This window comes from Gordionus sp. m RMFG-2023, chromosome 2 (assembly GCF_954871325.1).
Source record: "Gordionus sp. m RMFG-2023 chromosome 2, tfGorSpeb1-WG-v2, whole genome shotgun sequence".
Lineage (NCBI taxonomy): Eukaryota > Metazoa > Nematomorpha > Gordioida > Chordodea > Parachordodidae > Gordionus > Gordionus sp. m RMFG-2023.
Genome location: NC_088776.1, coordinates 35,571,815 through 35,588,585, shown reverse-complemented (window position 1 = coordinate 35,588,585; position 16,771 = coordinate 35,571,815). Strand labels below are relative to the sequence as shown.

At 24.0% G+C, this 16,771-nt stretch overlaps 3 protein-coding genes and 1 long non-coding RNA gene across 4 annotated transcripts in view; 3 read left to right on the top strand and 1 right to left on the bottom strand.

Annotated features, from left to right (window-relative positions):
* Nucleotides 1-284: 284 nt before the first annotated feature.
* On the top strand, nucleotides 285-1,741 carry LOC135924290 (uncharacterized). The gene is made up of 5 exons (XM_065459345.1): nucleotides 285-665; nucleotides 707-863; nucleotides 910-1,150; nucleotides 1,196-1,543; nucleotides 1,626-1,741. The coding sequence occupies exons 1-5, from the start codon at nucleotides 376-378 to the stop codon at nucleotides 1,739-1,741; spliced, it is 1,152 nt and encodes a 383-aa protein (XP_065315417.1). The 5' UTR covers nucleotides 285-375.
* A 1,056-nt stretch (nucleotides 1,742-2,797) lies between these two features.
* LOC135924289 (uncharacterized) lies at nucleotides 2,798-3,624 on the bottom strand. The gene is made up of 4 exons (XM_065459344.1): nucleotides 3,520-3,624; nucleotides 3,344-3,475; nucleotides 3,010-3,303; nucleotides 2,798-2,966 (listed from the first exon to the last, which is right to left on the bottom strand). Exons 1-4 carry the CDS (start codon nucleotides 3,537-3,539, stop codon nucleotides 2,798-2,800), a joined length of 615 nt encoding a protein of 204 aa, XP_065315416.1. The 5' UTR covers nucleotides 3,540-3,624.
* Nucleotides 3,625-3,629: 5 nt separating this feature from the next.
* LOC135924723 (uncharacterized) lies at nucleotides 3,630-4,374 on the top strand. Its single transcript, XR_010571375.1, has 4 exons — nucleotides 3,630-3,759; nucleotides 3,804-3,935; nucleotides 3,976-4,252; nucleotides 4,296-4,374. It is a non-coding gene; the product is annotated as an uncharacterized LOC135924723 (long non-coding RNA).
* A 5,639-nt stretch (nucleotides 4,375-10,013) lies between these two features.
* The window catches only part of LOC135923587 (SWI/SNF complex subunit SMARCC2-like), a 29,868-nt gene continuing 23,110 nt past the window's right edge, over nucleotides 10,014-16,771 (top strand). Inside the window, exons 1-4 of the mRNA XM_065458420.1 lie at nucleotides 10,014-10,141; nucleotides 10,188-10,307; nucleotides 10,349-10,434; nucleotides 10,564-10,946. Of these exons, the coding sequence (XP_065314492.1) occupies nucleotides 10,028-10,141; nucleotides 10,188-10,307; nucleotides 10,349-10,434; nucleotides 10,564-10,946 (703 nt within the window). The 5' untranslated portion in view covers nucleotides 10,014-10,027. The remainder of the gene's footprint in view (nucleotides 10,142-10,187; nucleotides 10,308-10,348; nucleotides 10,435-10,563; nucleotides 10,947-16,771) is intronic.

Genomic DNA, 16,771 nt, shown 5'->3' with positions numbered 1-16,771 from the left:
AATAACCAAATATAATTTAATTAAAAATAAAAATTAAATAAAAATAAAACCGCAATTTATTTCAAAGAATTAATAAAAAAATTGAAAAGATCTTAAAATTTCCATTTTTTTAATATATTATATTCCATTTTTTTTAAATAAATAAATATAATTTAATTAAAAATATAAATTAAAAATTAATAAAATTAAAACCGCAATTTATTTCAAAGAATTAATAAAAAAATTGAAAAGATCTTAAAATTTCCATTTTTTTAATATATTATAATGTAATAGTGCGTACAAATTGTGCGTTGCAACGCAGCGTTTTAAAACGCATATAAAAAAACGTAAACGCAGCCATGTATAAATTGATGCGTTAACTTTTATTTTTTCAATATGAAACATTTAAATTTAAAACAAAAAAAATTACTTGCTTTGTATTTACTACAAAGAAATAAAGGAAGGAAGAAGAGCAAGACGTCCAAAATATTTGTTAAAAGAAATCTTTTTTCGGAATATATTAATATTAAAGGCGATTTAACAAATTCGCAATTTTATAATTATACAAGAATGAGAAGAGCGACATTTTCTTATATACTGGAGCTCATATATGAGGATATTAATCCAAAAGTTACTAACTGTAACAAACAAATCGATGCTGAGGATCGTTTGTTTGTTACATTAAGGTAAAATAAATTTAATTTATTATTAATTATTTATATAATAGGTATTTAATAACTGGTGTATCATTTGCACAACTAGCTTATAGTTCAATGATCTCAAAATCCTGTATAAGTTATATTGTGAAATCAGTGTGCAGAGCAATTTGGAATGCTGCTGCACATATTCACATGCCTAAGCCTAATAAAAATGATTGGGAAAAAGTAAATTTATTATAATAAATCAAGATTAATATTTACTTATCTTTAGATTTCCCAGGAATTCCTGCTTCAATCAGGATTCCCAAATTGTATTGGGGCTATAGATGGCAAGCATATATATATCAAGAGCCCTGCCAATAGTGGCTCACAATTTTATAACTATAAGCATAGATTTTCTATTAACCTGTTAGCCCTAACAGATATTAACAGGAGATTTATTTACATAGATGTGGGTGCATATGGAAAGCAAAGTGATGGTGGTGTTTTTAGAAATAGCTCTTTATATAGAGGTTACTTTATATTAATTTTAATATATCTTATAAATATATTAATAGAATTGATGAACCATACACTTGATATGCCTGCTCCCAAACCATTTCCAGGTTGTAATGAGGCCATGCCATTTGTAATGGTTGGGGACGACGCATTCCCTTTGTCAAATTATTTGATGAAGCCCTACCCCAAAAGAAATCTGACAACAGAAGAAAGGGAATATAACATGAGGCTGTGCCATGCTCGAGTAAGTGTAGAAAGAAGCTTTGGTGGAATAGTCAAAAAATTTGACATTCTAAGTAAGCCAATAGAAATAGGACTACCTAGCATAGAGATAGTGATAAAGGCTATTTGCATCCTACATAACATTATCATCAACAAAGAAGGATCAGCTTCCATTGATGATATAGGTAATACCAATATTTAAATTTAAATAAATATATAAAAATCATATTTATATATATTTTTAAAATTATATTATCATCAATACAGATCCTACATTGGCTAACCTTACCACAAGACCATTTTTGGCAAGCAGGGAAAACAACTCAAGCTCACAGGAATCTAAAATTATTAGGGATAAATTTAAAAATTTTATAAATTCTTAAATTTTTATATTATAATAAATTTATTAATATTATAAATTTATTTATATTACTATTATAATAATTTTATTTATATTACTATTATAATAAATTTATTTATATTACTATTATAATAAATTTATTAATATTAAATAAAATTTGAATAAAGTATTGATCATGAAATAATTTTAAGTTTAGTTATATATTTGTAAGCTTAGTGTTAATTGTAATAGATTAAATGAAGTGGGATCCAAAGTTGAGGATTAATAATGGGGATGAAGGTTGTAGATTAGATTTATATATATATTAAACTTAACAATACAAATATTTTAAATTGCCCTCAATCATAAGAGTGAAACCTTGACTTTAGCCAGTTAATATAATTACAAATATTAATCATGTTTTGCTATATATTAAAACCTTATTTATATTTTTAAAATTACATTTTAGGAAGAAGTTAACACATAATTATCCACTACTTATTATCCTATATTTACATATGAAACAGACTAAATATATAAAAATTTTATTAATAAAATAAAGGTTGTAGATTAGATTTATATATATATTAAACTTAACAATACAAATATTTTAAATTGCCCTCAATCATAAGAGTGAAACCTTGACTTTAGCCAGTTAATATAATTACAAATATTAATCATGTTTTGCTATATATTAAAATCTTATTTATATTTTTAAAATTACATTTTAGGAAGAAGTTAACACATAATTATCCACTACTTATTATCCTATATTTACATATGAAATAGACTAAATATATAAAAATTTTATTAATAAAATGAAGGTTGTAGATTAGATTTATATATTTTACAACAATGCAAATATTTTTAATTGCCCTCAATCATAATAAAAATTAACTAAGAGTGAAACCTTGACTTTAGCCAGTAAATATAATCATAAATATTTATCATATTTTGCTATATATTAAAATCTATTTATATTTTTAAAATTACATTTTAGGAAGAAGTTAACACATAATTATTCACTACTAATTATATAAAAATTTTATTAATAACAATATATCAAAAATTAACAATATAACAAATATAAATATCAAAATTATATAGTATTAAAAATATCTAAAGTTGTTTCAGATGTTTCTGCTGTTTGTGTATTTCTTCTATTAATCTTGATAATTTGCATTGTTTTTAAAACTTCTGTCTTGAAGAAATAGTCTTCATCAGAATCGTAACCTTCCAATACATCAACCAGGCTATCCAAAAAGATTCTATATAAAAGATAAATAAATTATAGATAAAAATAAGAATTACTGGATACTAGAAGATTTTTTTTCCAATACACTCATAAGCTTTTGCAAATCATTTTGATTTTTAGCAGGGTTCCTTGTTTGAGGAGGGGATTCCTGAAAATTACTGACAGTAGGTATGTCAGCAACCGTGGCTTGCATGAAATTAATATATTTCTTATATTTATATTCATGCACCCCTCCTCTAGATCCTGAAGGTCTTGCTAATTTATCCTTGTTGAGTTGATCCTTAAAGTTCCTAAGGCGTTTCCTTAGGTAATTCACACTACAATCATAATCTGGAAACTCTTCTGATAATCTAAAAATAAAATTATTAATAATATTATATATTATTTAACTTAATTCCTATGATGGAAAGTTTTTCCATCACAGAAAATGTCTTCTTATGATCAGGATGCGCCTGATTCCAAATAACCTCTTCAGGTTCCAACATTTCAGCAAATCTTTTTGTTATTTCTTCATTCCATGATCTAAAATAATTACTAAATGATGATTTAATTATATATATTCTTACATTTTTGATGGTGTTTTCATTTCTCCACTTCAAAAAAATTTGAAAACGCAAGCAGGTTTATAGTGCGTACAAATTGTGCGTTGCAACGTTGCGTTTCAAAACGCAAACAATGCATTTTAAATGCATTCGTTCAAATTGAACACATTTCCGTTTTTCATTTAAATTATTTTTTTCAAAACGTAAACCTGCTTGCGTTTTCAAATTTTTTTGAAGTGGAGAAATGAAAACACCATCAAAAATGTAAGAATATATATAATTAAATCATCATTTATTAATTATTTTAGATCATGGAATGAAGAAATAACAAAAAGATTTGCTGAAATGTTGGAACCTGAAGAGGTTATTTGGAATCAGGCGCATCCTGATCATAAGAAGACATTCTCTGTGATGGAAAAACTTTCCATCATAGGAATTAAGTTAAATAATATATAATATTATTAATAATTTTATTTTTAGATTATCAGAAGAGTTTCCAGATTATGATTGTAGCGTGAATTACCTAAGGAAACGCCTTAGGAACTTTAAGGATCAACTCAACAAGGATAAGTAAGCGAGACCTTCAGGATCTAGAGGAGGGGTGCATGAATATTAATTTCATGCAAGCCACGGTTGCTGACAGACCTACTGTCAGTAATTTTCAGGAATCCCCTCCTCAAACAAGGAACCCTGCTAAAAATCAAAATGATTTGCAAAAGCTTATGAGTGTATTGGAAAAAACATCTTCTAGTATCCAGTAATTCTTATTTTTATCTATAATTTATTTATCTTTTATATAGAATCTTTTTGGATAGCCTGGTTGATGTATTGAAAGGTTACGATTCTGATGAAGACTATTTTTTCAAGACAGAAGTTTTAAAAACAATGCAAATTATCAAGATTAATAGAAGAAATACACAAACAACAGAAACATCTGAAACAGCTTTAGATATTTTTAATACTATATAATTTTGATATTTATATTTGTTATATTGTTAATTTTTGATATATTGTTATTAATAAAATTTTTATATAATTAGTAGTGAATAATTATGTGTTAACTTCTTCCTAAAATGTAATTTTAAAAATATAAATAGATTTTAATATATAGCAAAATATGATAAATATTTATGATTATATTTACTGGCTAAAGTCAAGGTTTCACTCAGTTTATTTTTATTATGATTGAGGGCAATTAAAAATATTTGCATTGTTGAGTTTAATATATATAAATCTAATCTACAACCTTCATTTTATTAATAAAATTTTTATATATTTAGTCTGTTTCATATGTAAATATAGGATAATAAGTAGTGGATAATTATGTGTTAACTTCTTCCTAAAATGTAATTTTAAAAATATAAATAAGATTTTAATATATAGCAAAACATGATTAATATTTGTAATTATATTAAGTGGCTAAAGTCAAGGTTTCACTCTTATGATTGAGGGCAATTTAAAATATTTGTATTGTTAAGTTTAATATATATATAAATCTAATCTACAACCTTCATCCCCATTATTAATCCTCAACTTTGGATCCCACTTCATTTAATCTATTACAATTAACACTAAGCTTACAAATATATAACTAAACTTAAAATTATTTCATGATCAATACTTTATTCAAATTTTATTTAATATTAATAAATTTATTATAATAGTAATATAAATAAATTTATTATAATAGTAATATAAATAAAATTATTATAATAGTAATATAAATAAATTTATTATAATAGTAATATTAATAAATTTATTATAATATAAAAATTTAAGAATTTATCCCTAATGATTTTAGATTCCTGTGAGCTTGAGTTGTTTTCCCTGCTTACCAAAAATGGTCTTGTTGTAAGGTTAGCCAATGTAGGATCTGTATTGATGATAATATAATTTTAAAAATATATATAAATATGATTTTTATATATTTATTTAAATTTAAATATTGGTATTACCTATATCATCAATGGAAGCTGATCCTTCTTTGTTGATGATAATGTTATGTAGAATGCAAATAGCCTTTATCACTATCTCTATGCTAGGTAGTCCTATTTCTATTGGCTTACTTAGAATGTGATACTTGAACTATAAGCTAGTTGTGCAAATGATACACCAGTTATTAAATACCTATTATATAAATAATTAATAAATTAAATTTATTTTACCTTAATGTAACAAACAAACGATCCTCAGCATCGATTTGTTTGTTACAGTTAGTAACTTTTGGATTAATATCCTCATATATGAAATATGAGCTCCAGTATATAAGAAAATGTCGCTCTTCTCATTCTTGTATAATTATAAAATTGCGAATTTGTTAAATCGCCTTTAATATTAATATATTCAGAAAAAAGATTTCTTTTAACAAATATTTTGGACGTCTTGCTCTTCTTCTTTCCTTTATTTCTTTGTAGTAAATACAAAGCAAGTAATTTTTTTTGTTTTAAATTTAAATAAAAAAATAAAAGTTAACGCATCAATTTATACATGGCTGCGTTTACGTTTTTTTATATGCGTTTTAAAACGCTGCGTTGCAACGCACAATTTGTACGCACTATTACGTTTTGAAAAAAATAATTTAAATGAAAAACGGATATGTGCTCAATTTGAACGAATGCATTTAAAATGCATTGCTTGCGTTTTGAAACGCTGCGTTGCAACGCACAATTTGTACGCACTATAATGTTATTATAATATTTTTCTCGTAAAAAAGCAATAAATCAATCAAATTACACATTAATCATTTTCTTTGTTATTTTTATTTTCAATATTATTTTTTAGCCTTTCGTATCATGCAGCCTTTCGACTTTTAGACCTACCCTATTTTTTTGATTATTTTTTTATTAAATTTTTTTAAATATATTTTTTTGATTGATATTTTTTTTTATATGATTTTTTTAATAAATTTTTTTAAATATATTTTTATTGATGTTTTTTAATATATTTTTTTAAATATATTTTTTTATTGATATTTTTTGATTGATAATTTTTAATATATTTTTTTAATAAATTTTTTTAAATATATTTTTTTGATTGATATTTTTTAATATATATTTTAAAAATGATTATTATATATTTATATTTTACGTAATTTCATCTATTATATACCTTTTGATAGATAATTTTTTAGGTAATAGTGACAATTGTCATAATCGTTATTTTTGAACTTTTTTAAGTTTTTTTAAAGTAAATGGGTAAAAATATGTTTTGTAAACATGTTAAATTAATATTTCAGTGAAAGTGTACTATGGAAAAGTGACAATTGTCATAATCGTTATTTTTGAACTTTTTTAAGTTTTTTTAAAGTAAATGGGCAAAAATATGTTTTGTAAACATGTTAAATTAATATTTCAGTGAAAGTGTAACTATGGAAAAGTGACAATTGTCATAATCGTTATTTTTGAACTTTTTTAAGTTTTTTTAAAGTAAATGGGTAAAAATATGTTTTGTAAACATGTTAAATTAATATTTCAGTGAAAGTGTAATATGGAAAAGTGACAATTGTCATAATCGTTATTTTTGAAATTTTTTTAGGACCAAACATATTTTTACCCATTTACTTTAAAAAATCTAAAAAAGTTCTAAAATAACGATTATGACAATTGTCACTTTTCCATAGTACACTTTCACTGAAATATTAATTTAACATGTTTACCAAACATATTTTTACCGATTTACTTTAAAAAAAGTTCAAAAATAACGATTATGACAATTGTCACTTTTCCATAGTAGACTTTCACTATATTAATTTAACATGTTTACAAAACATATTTTTACCCATTTACTCTAAAAAAACTCAAAAAAGTCCAAAAATAACCATTATGACAATTGTCACTTTTCCATAGTAGACTTTCACTGAAATATTAATTTAACATGTTTACAAAGCATATTTTTGCCCATTTACTTTAAAAAAACTTAAAAAAGTTCAAAAATAACTATTATGACAATTGTCACTTTTCCATAGTACACTTTCACTGAAATATTAATTTAACATGTTTACAAAACATATTTTTACCCATTTACTTTAAAAAAACTTAAAAAAGTTCAAAAATAACGATTATGACAATTGTCACTTTTCCATAATACACTTTCACTGAAATATTAATTTAACATGTTTACCAAACATATTTTTACCCATTTACTTTAAAAAAACTTAAAAAAGTTCAAAAATAACGATTATGACAATTGTCACTTTTCCATAGTACACTTTCACTGAAATATTAATTTAACATGTTTATAAAACATATTTTTACCCATTTACTTTAAAAAAACTCAAAAAAGTCCAAAAATAACGATTATGACAATTGTCACTTTTCCATAGTACATTTTCATTGAAATATTAATTTAACATTTACAAAACATATTTTCAACCATTTACTTTAAAAAAAGTTCAAAAATAACGATTATGACATTTGTTACTATTATATAGAATAAACTAATAAGAAAAAATTTACAGGCCTTCTTTACCAAATTAACAATTCTTGAAGAGAATATAAACGACCAATCCAAATCATAAAACTATATGATAGTTAGAGCTTCCTCTTAGATTACATGATGGAAGCTAGATAAGTAATCGAGAAAATTATTGTGAGATTTTAAATTTCTAAAAGATTATCATCCATTTTTAATGATATATAAACGACTACACAGTTGACCATTATTGCATATCTAAAATATGCAATCGCTCTCAGCAGCTGTAGTAATAATCTTAAATTACATAGCCACACAAATAATAGATGTTGGTTACTTTACAGTCATAGCCATGACACTCACGATGGTAACCCATATCAGAATTTATTATGTTAGAATTGATGAAACAAAAATATTAAAAATCTTTAGAAGAAATTATGCAAATATAATGAAGCCTTGAGTTATTTATACGGCAAGGATGACATATTAGAAATGAAACATTTTGTGACTATAAAATATAAACCAGAGTGATATCATAAAAGCAATTAAAATTTTGTATAATATTGTCGCACCATCTCTAGTTGGTATATTATATCTTAAAATAATAGTAGTTTGTAATAATATCTAAAATATACTTGTATTAAAAATTTAACTTAAAACTGTTTTTCAAAGTAGAAAAAATGGCTTTCCTAAAAACATGTAAAAAAATAGAAGAAAATATATCTAATTTATTACATCCATTGTGGGGTGAATAATAAAATATTTAATTATAATAATATTTTAAATAAATAGATGGCGTTAAATAGATGAATGCAAATAGTTACTTATATTTATTATCAAAAGCATGGATTAGTAAAATTTTAAAAATATTAACTATAATATATTATATAACTGTCAAATACGTCTGCAAAAGTGGCATTTTACCTAATATTTTATAAATAATTATATATAATAGAGGATGATGAACTATATGTTTACTTATTTTTTATAAATAAATTCTTATACTTATTTGGATAGGACCTTGAAAATAATTTTAGAAAGAGACATGATAATTAAATTTTAAAATCAATGATTAGGTGATTAATGATGCTAAACTTGGCTAATTACAATTAAATTTGTTAATTTTCAATTAATAAATGATTATATGAATTTAATTAGGGTTATATCAATGATTGGGTTATATAATAATTTAAATAATAAAAGTCAATTAAGATTCAACTGTTAATGCTAAATTAATATTTAGTGAGTGATATTGATATATTTTTAACACAGAATTTGATCGCAAGCTGTCATAGTGAAAATATAATTTATATATATTAATCTAATCTAATAATTAAAATATTATTCATTTAATAAAAAGACAGTCTTATTAATTTTTAAATAATAATATTAAATCTATATATTACTTAATAGAATTATAAAAGAAATTGTTCAGGGAGCAATTAAAACACTATTTTTAGTTCAAGGGGATATTAAGGAGCCACTAAAAAAATTTTTTTGCTTCAGAGGCTATTCAAATTTTTCAGGGGGCTCGAGCTCCTGCGCGCCTCCATCCCCTAGCGACTCCACTGGTTTTAATTATTTATATGATAGTTTATATGCATAATAATAAATGACAAAATATGAAATTAAAAATAATTGTTCAGAGTTAGCAAATTTAAAAAAAGTATATTATATTAATATAAAACCCGGCCGAATGCTAAACAAAAGCGGGCCGAATGCCCACAAATTAGGGGATATGGGGGGTCTTTGCCCCCCCCCATAATTTTTTTTAAATTGAGCCTGAGATAGTAAAGGTTAGCGACGCCGCTGATATTAGGCACCGTGTGTTTTCAGAGCTGATAAAGTTTTTATACTGGGCCAGCTTTTAATTCTGCAATAAAATTTTACAAGGTGTTTTTGTGTAATATAATGTATGTTACTATACTCTTTCGAACTATGGCTTATAATATGGGTCAATGATGATATCTTGACAATAATTTGAGATTACAATTTATTATTTTTTGATTTTATGAATGATGTTTTTTTTAAAAATATAAGTAATGAAATTTTACGTTACTGTCATACGTCTGTCAAAAATGTAAGTATCAGATTAAATTTTTATTGTTATAAATTTTTTAATATGTCTGCAGAACAAAAGAACAAAAATGGGGCTTTTATGAAGTTTTTTGAATCTGCCGAAACTTTGTGTCAATTAGATAATATCAAAAAATGGTTTGAGAAACATTACAGAAATGTAAGAAGAATTATATCATATTTATTTTTATTCTTATTGATTTTAGTATTCTGTACAAGAACAACCGACTGCCAAATCATTGGCTTTATTAACTTTAAATTTAATTCAATTTCAAGATGAATATTTAAGTATTAAAGCAGAAAATCCTCCTATAACAAGGATACCAGTAATTAAAATGGAAACACATTATAATAGTTTGATTAATAGGCAAAATCTTTTTTAGATTTTAAACCTGGGGGTGTGTTATGCCAGATATTAGCTATAGTTTATAAATTTAAATCAGATCAAGGATGGTAATATACTTTGATTATATATAGGCATCAATTTTTTAATAATTTAAATCAACACTTGTAATAAACAATAATTTTAAATAGAAATTTTTTGAAATCTTTAAAAGTTTTATTTTTCATTATTTTAATTAGGCGAAAACTAGATTTCTCTTCTCCATCAAGATTGGAATCTAACTTAGAATTATTTATAAATATTGAACAAACTTTATTAGCATCGAATGCCATAACTAGACCAAAAATATACTTAGTCTCAAACAATAGACCAACTTCAAGCATCAATAATCCAAATAATATTAGAATTCAAGCTATTGAAATAGTTCAAAAGCATAAAGGAATTTTGGTTGAATCAATGGAAGAGGCAACTCATATTGTATATTGTGATCCAATTATTAAACTAACAATAAAAGAGTTGACAAGTAATATTGGAAACAAATGTCCAGACACTTCTATGATTGTTGATGATGAGGATGATGATAAACCTTTAAAGAATATTGGATTATCAAATTCTAAAGAAGGTTTTATGATTTTTTTAAAAGCAATTAAATTAAAAGTTTCTACCCTGACCCAATTTGAGAAAATATTTTCTTAATGATCCATCTCCAAAACAAAACATTATCATAGTTTCAAGACTTGGTAATATTTCAGGGATCCAAATTGAAACAAATATCGGTTCGGTTCAGGTTCGTATAAAAATAATGGTTTAAGGTTCAGGTTTGGTTCGCAAAAAATAAAAATATCGGTTTGGTTCGAACCTCTAAAAACTGGTTTGAACACATTTGTATTCAAACCTACATTAGGATTATGTATCAGAAAATTTTTTTTTTTATTTTATAATTAAATTAAAAACCATCATTTTTATTAATTGCACATTATAAAATAATATTTAATTTATAAATATAACAAATAAAGATATCAATGATTAATTTAAATATGAACAATTACTTAAATTTTTTTTATTAAGCTGCACAATTAATATATTTTCAAAATTCGTCTCACTCAAATTACATCTATAAGGAGATAATATAAATTTAATTGTTGAAAAACATCCTTCCACACTAACTTGGGTAGCTGGCATTGCCAGTATGATATCAGATTTGATGTGTCATTTATAATATATGTATTTATATATTAGATTTAATTTTTTTCATTACAATTTATAAGCTTAAAATATTGCAAAAAGCAATACACTAAAGTTTACAAAAATTATGACTGACGTTTATCAATCAAATGTGATTGATAATAATTTTTAAAACAATTTGATTATAATTAAAATATTTGCAATATACTACTAGTAATAACTTACACATTATTTTATAAGCATAAAATTATGAGACTTGAACCGGTTCAGAGGCATTTTAGCGGTTCGGTTAGAAATTTTTTAGAGGTTTAGGTTCGATAAAAAATACAGGTTTTTAGTGGTTTAACAGTTCGGTTCAGGTTCGGTTTGGATCCCTATAATATTTGATAAAATTTGCCAGTTTAAAAAATTAAACTCATTCATATATTCATATTTGGTTAAAATGAATAAAGTTAAATAGAAATATTAACTTATTCAATTTTTTTGCTAATAACAAACCATAATTTACCCAATAAAATAAATATACAGGATATTCCATTTTAAAATTTGTTTTTTCATATGAATAAAATTTAATATTGTATGATAAATAATTTTTAATCTAAAATTTTTGAATATTGGACTGCCCAATTTAACAATATTGGCTGATGCTTATATTCATTTTTTAAATATTAAAAAAAATAGTGACATTCACAAATTTGTTAAATATTAGTATTACATATGATCAAAAACATTCACATGATCAAATAATTTTAAATAAGGCAAAATGGAAATCCTGCATCTTATACTATAATAAATACCAGAATCCAATTGATGCTGGCCATTAATGTTTTTTTTTTACAAAATTTGGAGTGGTACTAGTAATAAATAAGCCGCAGGCCAAGCTAAATTTTAAAATATCAAAAATGGCCATTAAAATGGTGATGAATCATTTAACATTCTCACTTATATTTACAATCCTTTTGAATTGTCATTTATAAAGTCAATGTTGAATATTGAATCGGCTTGGCACCAATATTTAGTGTTTTCAAAAATATTGCATAGGGCTAATACCTGTAAAAAAATTGATCCAATCTAAATTTTTTACTTTTTTAATATTTAAAAAAATTTATTTATTTATTTTTATAAAAATTGGAATTTTTTTTAAAAAATAAATAACAATGGAAATGTCCAAAGCCCCCTAAATTTTATTTATTTAAATTAAAAATCAAAGAGAAACCACTAACAAACAAAATAATTGAAATTGTTAGTAATATAGATGACCTGCCTTACAAAGAAATCAAGGAATATTTAAAATAATCTTTATATCTAGACAGTATAATAAGATATCTTATTTAGGCTTGTTTGGGTTATGAATGACCCATTTGTTTGGGTGGTATCTCATTATTTTCCAAAATTTGTATAGAACCCACAATTTTAAAATGCTAATTTTATGTCTGTTCATTTAGATAACTCTAATAACGTTGATATTGATATAATATCCTCTGTGGATACACTTGACTATTGGAGAATTAATGAAAAGTATTTAACTTTGTAAAAACTTGCACCAGAGCTCCCAATAGTCACCATTTTTTTTATCATTCCCCATGTGAAGCTGGGAGGTGAATATTAGGGGAGCAATGAAAAAAAAAGAATGACTATAAGATGGAAGAAATAGAAAAAAGAGACAAAGATATGAAATATAAGAAAATATAATATTTATTTTTACTTTAAGACTTGACGAATATTGGGTTTCAGTAAACATGCATTTTAGCCATATAAAAGAGAAAATAATATAATAAAATTTATAATATATATTAAATTTTTTACCTGTTTCAAATATTTTCAAAATTATATCACTACTTATTTGATGATGAAGATGTCTTTTCTTTGCCCAAAATAATGTCATAAATCATCTGAAATTATAGGCAAAAAAGGATGTATAAAATATAATTTACTGTTATGGATGATGAAGATGATGTCTTTTATATGATTATAATTATGTTATCAGTTTGATTAATATTAAGATAAAAATTAAAAAAGTATAAATTAGTATTGTTTAATGGCTAGTTTTGAGCCGATTTTTAAAAACGGCTAACTCAATATTTTATCTAGAAAAATATTATGCAAGCATTAAGATTTTACTCGTAGAATGGCAAAAAGGTTTGAATATCTATTAAAGAAATCTCAAAGCTTAGGCAATATTTTTCTGGCTAAAATATTGCATTAGTAAAAATCGGCTCAGATTCACTGTTGTGGCTACCCACTTTGATTAACATTAATTTACTGACTAAAAAAATAAAATAAATTATAAAGATAAAAATTAAAAAGAGTATAAGATTAATTGTTTATAAAAATTAAAAAGAGTATAAGAATTACTGTTAAGACTAACCAGTTTGATTATAAGTAGGGCTGCGCCGAATCCGATCCGATATTGCTTCAAAACCGATCCGATACCGATCCGATATTTATACTGATTTTTAATCACCCCCCGTTTGAACCAAATGTAATTAAGAAATCAATATTTTTTATGCAAAACATCGAATTATGAATTTAATTTAATTTTTTTATTTCTACAATTAAGACTATAATAAAAAAAATATATTTAATAATATATTCATTTTATGTTGGTATGAATTATAAAATTGTAATATTTAATATATAAAATTATAATATATTAGATTTTTTTAATAAATATGAGAGCCTCCAGATTTTCTGGAAATAAACTTCTACGATATGGACTGTCTATATCTCTTGCCGTACTGAAGGCAGACTCAGATGATTTCGCAGATAACTCATTTTGCAAAATTATCTTTGTAAAATATTTCCATAATTCAGATACCATATTTAAAAAAATTCTTTTATTTAAAGTATAAATAAAAAAATTGGCGTTTAAAAAGATTTAAAATAAATAAAACTTTGGGTGTTCCTTTCTATTTTTATAAAAAAAAACTTAAAATACTATAAATTTATTTTAAAAATGAAATAAAATTTAAAAAAATTATTTAGAAAATATTATAATAATGTAAAATAAATATACATAACATAAAATAAAATAACAAAAAAAGGAAAGTAAAAAGATCGGATCGATTTTACAGGTATCGGCCTGATCCGATATTTCCGGAAAACGCTAAATATTGGTACCGATCTGATCCGATATTTAATATCGGCACAGCCCTCATTATAAGATTTATTGTTGATAAAAATTAAAAAAAAGTATATAAGAATTATTGTTGAGGCTACCCAGAAAATTTAAGAGTATAAGATTTACTGTTGATAAAAATTAAAAAGAGTAAGATATTTACTGTTAAGGATGTTAAAAGTATAAAATTTACTTTAGATAAAAATTAAAAAGAGTATAAGAATTACTATTGAGACTACCCTGTTTGATTAATATTATGATAAAATTAAAAAGAATAAAAAATATTACTGTTGAGGATGTTGAAGCAATAACACCATGGTCTTGATTTTCCTTGTAAATAAATATTATATAAAATATTATAATTAAAAAAATTAAAAAGAATATAAGACATGTTACTAAAATGTACCTGATTATTTCCAATATTTAGTTCCATCTTAAATTTGTAAATAAAAATAATAATGGCTGTTATATTCTGCTATTGTTTAATCTTAAATTTTTAGAATTTAATTAATAATCTGGAAATATATAGATAAAAATACATAACTTATAAGAACTCGTAATGACCAAGCTGTAGGCAGCTGTGGCAAATATTTACATATCAAATTTAGTTTCGAGTTCAATTCCACCTCATGGCTTGCACCTCACAAAACGTGACAATTTTTCTGTGACACATCTTTTATTATATAAAGGATATTACAATTTTATAATTCTAGAAAATATGGATTTTTTGATTACATTTGGTTCAAAGGAGGATGGTAAAAAATCAATATAAATATCGGATCGGTTTTGAACCAATATCGGGAAATATCGGATCAGTGAAAAATATGTGATAGACACAGACCTATAAATTATCAAATTTTAAACATCCACTCCATGCTATGTGCAGGTCACTGAAAATTATTTATCCAAATTTTTATAATACATAAAAATAATATTATATATATTATAATTTATTATGTTACAAGAGAAAAGGGAGGGGGGGGAGGGAAGATTTCTTATAATTTGTAGTATATTAAACAAAATAAATTAATAAAAAATTGAAAATATTTGATTAATTAAAATTGAACATACAATAAAGATAATAGTTGTAATTATTTAAAAAAAAATTATATTCCAATAAAATAGGCGATAACTGTAATGGGTGATCTGATGTTCCTGAGGATATTTAATGGCATTAGAAAAAGTTTTAGAATACATTTTTGACTCTCAGTTGATTTTATTAGATCTCCTTAGAGCAAGTGTAATAATATATTTTTTTAAAACCTGTTTTACATACATTAAGGTTGGTAATTTTCATTTGCTTATTTTAATTTATATTTAGTTATGTTGTGAATGTTATAAATAAAAGTGAATTGGTATATATATGTCGTATTGGGATGATACGGAATCATGTGGGATTCGGAATCTTTTTTTTAAAACTATTAAATTATATTATTATTTCTAATAATGACTAGCTCATTTGTCGGGAGAGAATATATTTTTATTAAAACTATGAGGGGGCGTATATTTTCTAAAAAAATGCCCTCTCTAGGTCTACTTTATTTAGATCTATAAAAGAATCTTTTCGCATTATTCATATTTCTTCTAAAAAATTTGACCAAATTTCTCCCGCAATTTGAAAATTTTGACCGTTTAATTTGCTTAAAAAACGTGAAAAAGCGTGAAGTTGTTAGATATCTTATTTTTCTTATATTTTTTAACATTTTCTTATTTGTCTGTTATAAATTATCAAAAAGGATATAATTAAAAGGCCAAAATAAGGGATTGAAAAAAAAATGTTTAAAAGAGTAAATAATATAAAATTAAGTCATTAAGATATTTTTGTTTTCATAAATTTATATAAAATCTTAAATATTTTCACATGAATATATATTTTAAAAAAATCCGAATTAAATTTTTTTTATTTATTACTACAACAATTCTTCAATGATATACAGGGTTGCCATTTCCCCCCATCAGCGGGAGACTCCCGCAATTTTTTAGTTTACAGGCAGACATCTCTCCCGCAAAACTACCGCAATTGGAAATTTCCCGCAAAAATCTCCCACAATTTTTTAATTTCTCCCGCATTTTTTTTATAGTATTTTAACATTTTAAATATATAAATAATAATTTTGAGAGACATTAATTGATTATTTTTATAT

Bases quoted from the DNA above. Each gene is read 5' to 3' on its own strand.
- LOC135924290 (XM_065459345.1), top strand. From the start codon at position 376: ATGAAACATTTAAATTTAAAACAAAAAAAATTACTTGCTTTGTATTTA. The intron at 666-706 runs GTAAAATAAATT...TTTATATAATAG, and splicing joins CGTTTGTTTGTTACATTAAG to GTATTTAATAACTGGTGTAT. The intron at 864-909 runs GTAAATTTATTA...ACTTATCTTTAG, and splicing joins ATAAAAATGATTGGGAAAAA to ATTTCCCAGGAATTCCTGCT.
- LOC135924289 (XM_065459344.1), bottom strand. From the start codon at position 3,539: ATGAAAACACCATCAAAAAT. The intron at 3,476-3,519 runs GTAAGAATATAT...TAATTATTTTAG, and splicing joins ATGAAAACACCATCAAAAAT to ATCATGGAATGAAGAAATAA. The intron at 2,967-3,009 runs GTAATTCTTATT...TCTTTTATATAG, and splicing joins AAAAAATCTTCTAGTATCCA to AATCTTTTTGGATAGCCTGG.